This window comes from Idiotropiscis lumnitzeri, chromosome 15 (genome assembly GCF_059441095.1).
Source record: "Idiotropiscis lumnitzeri isolate Australia: NSW breed Sydney's pygmy pipehorse chromosome 15, RoL_Ilum_1.0, whole genome shotgun sequence".
Classification (NCBI taxonomy): Eukaryota; Metazoa; Chordata; class Actinopteri; order Syngnathiformes; family Syngnathidae; genus Idiotropiscis; species Idiotropiscis lumnitzeri.
In genome coordinates, this window is record NC_142405.1 from 10,571,057 (window position 1) to 10,581,728 (window position 10,672).

General features: G+C 39.6%; 1 protein-coding gene across 3 annotated transcripts in view; it reads right to left on the reverse strand.

Annotated features, from left to right (window-relative positions):
• Positions 1-83: 83 nt before the first annotated feature.
• The window catches only part of ccdc134 (coiled-coil domain containing 134), an 11,516-nt gene continuing 927 nt past the window's right edge, over positions 84-10,672 (reverse strand). For all 3 annotated transcript variants that reach the window (XM_088316922.1, XM_088316923.1, XM_088316924.1), the window contains 7 exons: positions 10,526-10,618; positions 7,395-7,522; positions 6,939-7,060; positions 4,770-4,854; positions 4,279-4,460; positions 2,898-2,969; positions 84-1,651 (listed from right to left, as the gene is read on the reverse strand). In XM_088316922.1, the coding sequence (XP_088173048.1) occupies positions 1,526-1,651; positions 2,898-2,969; positions 4,279-4,460; positions 4,770-4,854; positions 6,939-7,060; positions 7,395-7,491 (684 nt within the window). In that variant the 5' untranslated portion in view covers positions 7,492-7,522; positions 10,526-10,618 and the 3' untranslated portion in view covers positions 84-1,525. The remainder of the gene's footprint in view (positions 1,652-2,897; positions 2,970-4,278; positions 4,461-4,769; positions 4,855-6,938; positions 7,061-7,394; positions 7,523-10,525; positions 10,619-10,672) is intronic.

Sequence of the window (10,672 nt, forward strand, 5' to 3'; positions counted from 1 at the left end):
GGAAAGCAACTTCTTGGCTACTGATTAACAGGAAGGGCTACAAGTTTTCTGTACACTCTTCTGAAATAACAAATGTGCTCAAATTACTTTTGTTATTTTTAATCGTTAACGATATTCAATTATGATATGGATCAGGTTAGATTTCACACAATGACGAAATAAATATAGTACACAGATAATTTCCCTACAAAGTCACAGTGTCCCATCTTTAGAATTGGCCCGCAGAGTGTCCACGTAGTTGATTCCCGCAAGTGTAAAAGAAGGAAACACGCAGTGACTGACAGGAACATACACGCACAAGTATGGTCTTCATACATATCCGTCACTTTTTAATTACATTTCATAGCAAAATGGCTTGTTCATTCTGTTGCAACAATGTGCTTCCACTGGGTAACATCAGGCGTAACATTAGAAACACATTTGCACTTTCTATTGAGATCCAAATCCAATACAGGAGCCCGATGTTTACATTGGCATTGTAAGAAAGGCGTGAAAAGGATCTCATTGGATGGTGCAAATGCTACTTTGCTAAAAAAGCAGACAAAACAAAAACTGCATGGAGCAGCATTGACCAGCAAGGGCACAAAAAAACAAATCAAGATTCGATCACCTTGTTCATAGAGTGGCTTGCCTAAAGACCCAAGGGTTGGAGGTTTGAATCTTGGATGTTTTTGTCGTGCTTTAACTCGTCTTGCGAGTGACACCAAGACCCCCCCCCACCACCACACAAAAACGCACCAAAACCATGCTGGGCTTTGTTGTTTTTTTTTTGTTTTTTAGCAGGGTAGTAATGTTGTGGCTGGTGTGCACATTTAAACAGTGACAATTATGTGAATCCAAAGTGACGAAACTGCACAAACTGAGCACTCAGAGAGAGGGCGTGGCTAAAGCGTACCTGGTGGATTCTTGTAAAACAAAACCGAATTGCACAAACATAGACAATGCGTTGCTAAAGCACATCCACTGGATTCTTGTCCATCAAAAATAAAAGCATAACTGTTGAGCTTCAGACTCGTAATAATCTGTCACCTAATCAAAAACAGGTCAGTCCTATTCTATGAGGTAAGCGCTAATTTTATATTTAGCAACCTGAAGCATATGGGTGTAAAACAGACAGTAAATGTCGATGAAACAGCTTTTGAAGTAAAACTACATGAAAATAATTCCAAATCACTGATATTTAACTCTTATCAATTTACCCTTAAATTAAAAAAAAAAAGAAAAAAAAAAACATTAAACCTTCACAATTCTCCTCCATATAACACAACACTTTATCTTCTAGTGATGATTCAGTGTAAGAGTACAACAATTCAGAAAAACACCCCAAAAAAATCCACTTAATTTATTCTTTTTTTTTTGTTGTTGTTCCCCTTGATCTCCCACGATGCACGTCTTTTTGTGATGACAAAGTGATGATAGCTTTTGTTTCCCACTCTGCCATCAGAGTCTCCAAGGGAAACCACTGTGAATTGCTTGTTCCCTACATCCTTTCTCCTCCTCCACTAAGCTTTGTTGAGGTGTGCTGCTATAGCTCGCTGCGGGAGCGAGATATGCGAGGGCCTTTTCGGATTTCTTTCCTCTTCTCCTCCTTCCTCCTCCTTTTCTCTTCCTCCCTCAGGATCTTCTGGAAGGCCTCCGCAGTGTGAAGCACCTGAGGCCATGAGAACGAGATGACGCAGATAAGATGCAGTGTGCAGCAGTAAAGTACAATACGTATGTCAGGAATATTCAGGCTTCTCTTGGGTGTAATGGAAAATTACAATGGGGCTTCTATCGTGTTGCAATTACAGTTGCATCACTTTGTCCAAATATTTGTGAGCCCCTGATAGCGGTGGCACTTTGCATAAAAAGAATGTTATTTCAGAACAGTAAACTGAATATTAATTTCTTTAGAAAGGAAGAAAAGTGCAGTGTTTGAATGTAAAAGCAAAATCATAAATCCATTCGTAATGAGCAAATTGTACATTGATGAGACTAAATTACAGAAGAACCTTCACACAGCTAACTATAATTGGGGTCTGATTAAGTGGGACATTTGATTGCAGTGTCAATGTAACCTGCCCAGGGCCTTCAGAATTAGTAGTACTGAGCCAGGAAACAAACTCTAATAATCAATAACAACTCAGTATGTATTTTATGAATTAAAAAAAAAAGCTTTTTGTCACATTCTTGAATAAATAACGATTCTTAACTGCTTCAAAAGATTTATGCAGAACAGTCTGCTGTTATGTGTTTTGTGTAGTTTTGATGGCTTGTAGCATTCAGACGATTTTTTTTTTTTAGGTCAGTCCTCACTGATGAGTAGGCACTAAATGCACAGCTAACCACTGTAAGCTAATTCGCTGACCTCCGTCAAAAAAAGTCCTCATCCATGAACACAACTAAAATGGATTGCTGAAGGCAAATCAACTGTCACAGTCATAGTTTTTAAGTGTGAAAAGACGACGGAACTCTTAAGTTATTATAGCCTGTGTCTGGGAAGTGAGTTATCTTCACATCACGCCCAGCTGACTTTGCACTGTGGATATTGCACACAGACACTTGACCTAATTTTGTCGCTACGCTACAACTATGCCACAATTAGGTTCCATTCACTATGGTCACAATCACACGTTTGCTCTCGGATATTTGGCTCACCTATTTTCTAAAGCTTAGCCATAATGAGCTCTGAGCAACTGTGATGTCATTTTCAGTCGACAGAAGTGACAAAATGGCCAGCCAGCTGTCATGGCTACAAACGGGTGGATTACACTCCTTAACTCATATTCCACAAACACAATCTTAATCAGGATGCCATGTTTGCATTGACATTCCAAATGGCACTGAGAGTAGATTAACAGTATCTAAAAGCAATGTATAACACAAAATGAGGGAAACGATAATGACATTTTACTTACATCGTCTCTTTCTGTCCGGTAAGGGTTGATGAAGTCTGGAGATTTCTGTGTTATTCCCAGTTCCTGTGACATCTTGGAGATGGGAAGTCCAGAAAAAAGTATAATTAACAAACATGAAATGAGAAAATGTTATGTTGACATAACGGATTGTACAGTCACTCTGCTTTTAACTCAAGATTCTGAAAATGTCTGATGTCAGTAAGGACCCTGCATTATCTTCTTGTGTCTTATTTCAAAAGGTAATGCAAAACATGCAAGCTAGTCTGAGCTGGAAAAGAACCCGACCTGGTTTTTAAACTACACAAATTTGAGAAACTTTTTTTTCTGTGTAGCTTTGCCTTAAGAGACCCCAACTACTCAAATGCATTGGCCATAACATTAGGTACACCTGACCAGTCGAATGAGCTTCCATTCAAGTGCTGTGTCAAAAATGCGGTCATTGAAACAGATTTAGAATCACACTCCAAGGAGGAACGTCTGCCACGATCAAAGAATCTTAATTTGGATCAACACGAAATTGCACACCTCCTTGACCTCGGTCCTATTACTGTGCAAGGTAACTTTAGACTGTCTTGCCAGCCATTTTCCATAGCGCATATCTTTTTCACGGTCACATCCTTGCCGGAGGCTAAGGCCTATCCTAGCTGACTTTGAGCAAAAGGTGGACCACACTACAACTTGGAATAGTCGGCAATCAATTATAGGAAACCACACCCTCATTGAGTAACAACTTAACTCATTCTGTCTGGGTCAAAGTCAAGCAAGTGAACTGTGACAAGTTTATAATACAATACATAAAGATTGTTTATTGATCAGCAATCAGGGACACTAATTTCTTGGAAAAGGACTTAATGATTTGTATTTATCGATATCTTATATGCTGGTGAAAAAAAAATGTCGTTCTAGTGGAATTTCACAATAACACCTAATTCACTTTAACCTTTAGAGATAAATTTAATTTGACCGTGCGTTTTTTTTTTTTTTAATGAACGTGTGTTGCTCAATGGCAAATTTCACATGCGATGTTTGACCCAATACATTTCTTGGAGAGAATTGAAGATTCACAGAACGAGAAACAAGCTGACGTTCATTGATGTAAAACTTATTGTGAATTTTGCTGTTCAGCTCCTTGTTAGGGAAGAACATGTGCAAAAATTACTGCAACGTTAAACACCTGGACATGTGCTTTCCAACGCCGTAAAAAGCTCAAATTAGGTTCACATTTTTATGTTTTGTCACAGGGAAGAACCAAATTTCTTATATGCGTCTTAAGATAAAGAAATTTAGAAAAACCTGGCCGCATAAAAGTGCCAAAATATGGACTAATCAATTGTTTTGTTAGCAGTTTAAAAAAAAAAAAACAATTATTTTGTGATCTCACCAGTGTGAGGACATGTTGATGGGCTCCTCCTGTGAAAACTCCAGTCTGGTTACAAAAATTCAGTCCCCAGCGCAGCAGTCCACCCCAGTCAGTGTTCCGGTCAAAGTAGTGGTGGACAATGCGTGGAAAGCGCAACGCCACGTCGCCAAAAAATGCTGTGTTTTCCACCACATGGGAATAAGCTGGGGAAAGTAATTGCAAGAGGGTTAATCAGGAAAAAAAAAGACAAATTAAAGGATGTTAAATGCAGACTTTGCACAATAAGACGACAACACAGTAATGGCTTGCAGAAATCAGATTGAATGGTGATATCTGGACTGTTGGCAGCTGCTCACTGTGATGGAAGAGAAAAGAAGGCAAGACTGACAGAGAAATGACTTTTTGAGAAATGCTATGTCCTTTTAATCAAACCAGCCAGGGTGGTAAAGACTGAAGGGAATATTTGAAGTTAATAAGGTAAAACAAACAAAAATAAAAGGGGGGGGGCAGACCTTCTTTGATTTTATCGTCCAGAGGGAATGGATCGTCGGGCTGCATGTTGGCTGAGACCAGGATTTCTTTGGAGTCTTCCAAAACCTTAGGAAGAACATCACATTACAGACACGTTTTAAAATCATTGTCTTTGAATGACTACGAGGTAACACTGTATAATGCATGTAACACAAAAAGACAAGGATCCTTATTGGCTTGTTTCAACCCCACTGCCTACATCAAATGACAACAAAAGAGCAAATGCAATGCTCATTCACGTCGAGTTGCTTGGGATAATATTGCTGAAGCAGCTTTGTGACATCTTTGCTTGGACAGTTGTGCTGAGCGGAAGATGTTTTCATCTGGGCCCGTGATGCATCAAAAAGAGCAGAACTGATCCGCACGGACACTCACTGGACAAATTCCTTAGGCACATTTGCAAAATGAGATCGAGCTAACTAAGGGCAGTGACTTTGTGTCTTCACAAAGGTTATGATGCTCAAATTTCAATCGTTACATTTCTAGTATGATGCGACTTCCTGTCAAAACTCCGCATGATTATCTTATGCCTAAAAGGCTTTTCTGAGACACGACTAATATTGGATGTCGTCAGCTTGTGCAGTTGTATTTTATGTGGTGATTGTACAAAGTAGTCCTGATGCGCTGACAATGCATTTTAGCTGGAGGTTGACTAGTCCTTGGGAGCCACAAAGCCAGGATATCCGCCCTCATGGGAAACGCAGGCTGACAATAAAGCACAACTCTCAGACAACGTGCGATTAGATGGAGTGCACAAGTAGAGGAATTAATATTCTAATAAACTCTTGAAAACCTGATGAATGTAATTGTTGGATTAGAAGCTTTTGATTCTCTGCTGCCCTCAGTCTGTACAAGGAGGATAGCACTTGGAAAGCAGTTGGTATGTGTTTCACGCATAAGATGACGCATTGCCCAAGTGGTTGGACTAGTGTTTGATTTGGTTGCCGTGATGTCACGTAATATCATGGATTGTTAAAAAGAAATAGGACGAGAACAATTCTGTATGTGCGTACTGTGGTGTAGGGTGGAAACGGATTCATTTCAATGTCGAAGAACTGCATATTTCTTACAATCAATTGAAGAAAGCAACGACCCAAAGCGCAAAATGAAATAGAAGACGAGAACCAATAAAGCTGCGCAATATCCATTGATCCATTTCCTACCATTTTTCCTTACTTCAGCTGACTGAGGTGGGTTGTTCTCGGAAATGATGAATTTCCGTTCAAAATCACCAGATTTGACTGTTTCCAATATTGCATAGAGGTCCCTACTATTCGTTTATCGCTTGATTTGATTGAAATCTCGATTCAAATCACAATACTTGAGTGATGATTAGATTTATTAGATTTATATCATGATTATTCTGCAATTATTTTCCGTCAGTTCACCATTCAGAGGTAATTTTCTACATATAATTGGATACCTGGGTTGTAGACTTCCTAACTAAAAGACCACTGACCTACTGGCTCCCTCCAGCGCCGTGTTCCGAGCCCCCTACTGTTCCCATTACTACTCAATAACTGCTCCATGAAACTCCAGAGCTGTCATATAGTTTCGGTTGTCGCCGACACATCAGTAGAGGGAAGCATCAAGAACAACAATGACTCCGAGTACAGCGAGGAGGAGGTCGAATATCAGGTGTGGCTGCTGCACACCTTCAAAGGACAGTACCACAACCACAGACATCTTCACCAGCAAATCAGAAAGAAGTCTCTCTGCATCATCATCACCTTCATGTCAGTGCAAGCAGTGTGGTTTCATTTCCCACTCAGTGAAAGTGAATGTGAATGGCTGTCCGTCTCTATCCCGAGACTTAAGTGACTAAGTGGTGACCGGTCCACGGTATAGCCTGTTTTTTGCTCAGTCAGCTGGGATAGGCTCCAGCTCCCTGAACAGGATAAGTGGTTTAGAAAATGCATAGCTGGATCGTAGCCACATCATTTATAAACTGGCCCTGAATATAGCAGTCTTTTACCTTCTAAAGGGTTAGTTTGGGCTCCATATAAAGAGGAAATATTAAATTAAGGTAGAAGTTTAATAGCTTGACGTGTGTGGTAAAGCTGTCATATCAAAAGTCAGTATTTTTCAAGGTATGAGAATGACGTTAAGTTAGTGTGAGCACTGTACAAAAGATGTATGTCTCACATTACCTTGAAAAGGCCTTTGAGCATGATGTCTATTATCTTATATTGCTGGTTAATGTCATTCAGTTCCACCAGATTCTTGAGTGCGTTGAGCTGATCTTTTCTTTTTGTCTCAAACATACGCTTATCTGGTCAGAGAAGGTCAGGAAGAGGAAAACACCAGTGGTTGAATATAATTATTATATATTTTTTTCCTGAAGCCATGATGAGTATTGTATTTAAATAACAAAATAAATACTGTTGTACTTCAGTATGTTTCAGTCTGTTTTTTTTTCACTTTTTCTTTAAAGATGAGTTACATTTGAACTTCTAATTGTACCAGTCGTTTTTTTTTTACACATTATTTGTGACATCTACTTAAGTGCATAGTGTGAGAAGAGTACTTGTGCTTCCACTGGGAAAACAGGCATACACACATACCCACACACACACAAACGCAATATAGCCGTAGCAGAAGGATACAAATCTGCAGGTTCGAGTCGCGTCTCGGCTTGTGTGTTTCAGTGTCTCCCGAGCTGAGGGAGGCGAGCGCCAGGACCGTCACACACACACTCCACATGGTCAGTAGGAGGCGGCAGGGTGCCAATCACCTGCGTGGAGATGCCAAAAGCAGAAAATGATGAAATCCAAATGATACAAAAAACTATTCCAACTCTGATCACAATCCCTGAATTGTGTTATCAGTAAGGGAAATACTGAAAAATTATCAGAATAAAATGAAAATAAACACAATTTTACACGTTCGGAAACCTCCCCTTAAAAGTGAAACCTGAACAAATTTGTGCGTGATCCTGCTCTGTAAACAACAATCTCTCTGGAGAAGGTGCGAAAACAGCCTTGTTCAAATCAGCGTCTGTGTAACCATTTCTCTCATTCAGTACTAATGTGGCGAGATGAAGTGGAAAAAATTATCAACATTGAGCACTAGAGGGTAGTCAGCATTCCAAAGAGGCTCCTTATGTCCCTCTTAATAGAAAACATCTGATTCTGGCACTTGTTTAATCTCCCGAGAACACTTTTAAGTACGGTGCCACCCTCTTTCCCTCCTACTGCCCTTGCGTCTCTCTCTCTCTCCCCTCTATCCTCCAGTCCAATTGTCTCGCCGTCAACGGCAGTCGATTTTGATTTTCGGCTGCTACTTTCCCTCTCACAGAGGCTTTTTGCAAGAGAGGGCAAGAAGATAAATAACTAAAAATAGAACCTCATCAAATCAAGATTTTATGAAGGAAAAAGCCTGAAGAAAACAAGAGCAGTAAAAGGAACCATGCGGAAGAGGCCGGATGATAATTCACATGAAAGATGAATAATTTAGCAAGGGCAATCAATGTGCTATGAGAAGGTTAGATGAAGGTGACCAGGATGATGCAGAGGGTGGCACTTTATAAGGATTAAGGTAAAATGTCTGCTGAGACAGAGTGGAAATAAAAAGCGCAATTAATATAGTGCGAGTGCAAGATCGCGGACAAGTAACAGGCTGAACAAAACCACCGGAACTTTGGAAGGGATGGGAATGTGGCGAGAAAACATTCATGACTAGTGGTCAGTTCATCTCAAAACACTTCTTTAAAAATAAATAAATAAATAAATAAAAGGCTGCATTTGATTACTCAAGTGTGGAGTATACATAAAAGACTTGGCGGACAAAGAAGTTTAAAATGGACCCATATTTCTCTCCAAGTGCACATTTTGAAAAATAATGATACCAATGAAATATTTATCATGAAATGTAGGAATTTTATAATTGTATAACACAAGCATAAATAGAAGGCAATGGGCAAAAAATTACAAAAGTGTCAAGTGTCCGGGAATAATATTTTTGGATCTAAATATTTTATTTCAAGTGTGTTAGCAAGTAGATACAAAATCATCACTTTTCAGGAGACCTAAAAAATGTCAGGTGGGTCAACCAATATAATAACCCACCTGTTTGGACTGAGCAATAATATAGATTTATGAAAAATAAAATTGAAATTTAGCAAATTGTGACAAATGAGGGTTCGGCCACCGGATGGCAGCGAGATACTTTAAGGTTTTGGACCGAAGTTAACGAGTATATTGAATATGTATTAGCTGGTGCTGCAATATGAGTCTATCTTTTTGCTCTCGCCCTTAGCTTTCTGAAACTAAGCTCTAAATATCCCAAAGTGGTGCTTGAGAGCGTGAACATTTCCATACAACTGCCCGGAAGTAGGGGACTCGCCTCTTTCTAGATGTGTAGCAGCTGGCTGCATTATTTCAGCGACTCAGGCAGAAGGACGGTGTCGTTGTACGACAGATGGTTACAGGTGAGATTATCACCAATGGCAGCATTTGAGGCAGTCAAAACAACCGTAAAGTAGGTTTTTGCAAACAACGCTTAGTGAAACTATTACCTGAAACAGGCGTTTAAGATTATATCATTTACAAAGTCAGCTGTATTTAGTCTTTATGTGAAGCGCTTCTCTGTACTGTTCATCACTCAAATGCACCAGCCTAATATTAACACATTAGAAACAATAAGACACTCTCAGCTCTTAACTCTCAACTTGAAAATGAAATCAACCACTACTTTAAATCATAACGCAGACGTATAACACCAGCTATTGATCGCAATCATCATATGGCAGCTACAAAGCCGGTGAATTGCAAGGGAGCACAAGAAGCTAACAGATCAAACCACATCTTGTCCAACAGCATAAATAGATGGACTCAACACACGACTCAGGCTCTTCCTGAGACACGGTTAATAGAACTGGGCCCAAACCAGCTAGCACAAAGATACTAAAAAATAAAACCAGTAACACTGACAAGCACTCAACACCTCTGCTCAGTTGTCCATATCAGCGAGCCTGTCCGTTTATCTTGACACTGAAACCCTCAACGCTGCGAAAGTCTTTCTTTGCTAGGAACGCGAGTCCGCTCATTTCACAATTTGTAAGATTTGTATGAAAAGATGACATCAGGAATCATGACTCTTGGAAGATAGGACATGTTTTTTTTTACAGTTATTATTCCACATCTTCTGTTTAAAGTCTTGGAAGCGGAAGCCATGTCACGCACGGTCAACCATTTAGACCTGAGAACAATTTCAAGTCATCAATCAAACTAAAATATGTGCAAGCACTTGGGCCTCTCTGTACAGTGTTTAGTTTACATCCTCTCCATGTGCTTGCGTGGGTTCTCTTGGGCTTCCTCCCACATAGTCCAAAACATAAAAAAGCAAGATAAAAACACATTTGCTTCTAGTTTGCACTGGTTGTTGTAGAATTGACACAGAAGGGGATATAGAGCGTGAAACCCCCATGTTAGAATGCCAGTCTGTTTTCTTTAAAGACAACGATAATAAATTAAATTCATATAACCAGCACAATACATTTGGAGCTCAACGCAAATTGTGTAAGATAAATGCATACTGAAGGAAAGAGCTGAATTGGGGTGTTAGTCAATGTCAAGAGAATGATCAAAAAAATCTTTCACATTTGCTCAAAAGTTGAAGAGAGGAATTCAAACTTTCAGAGACATTTTTTCAAACTTTAAATTGAATTCAATTACATCAACAACACAAAAAATATTGAACTATATGTTCATCTTCTATCCATGCGTTTTCTTCTCACCTGGATGAATTTTGCTTCAGCTGCTCCAATTCAGTGTGTTTAACTCCAAGGCCAGTGGAGTGTGCTCTAGTCTTGCCAGGCGATGACAATCTCCTGCGGTGCAGAGGCTTTGGTTAAATATATTCTAAATTGAACCCGGCAATCCCT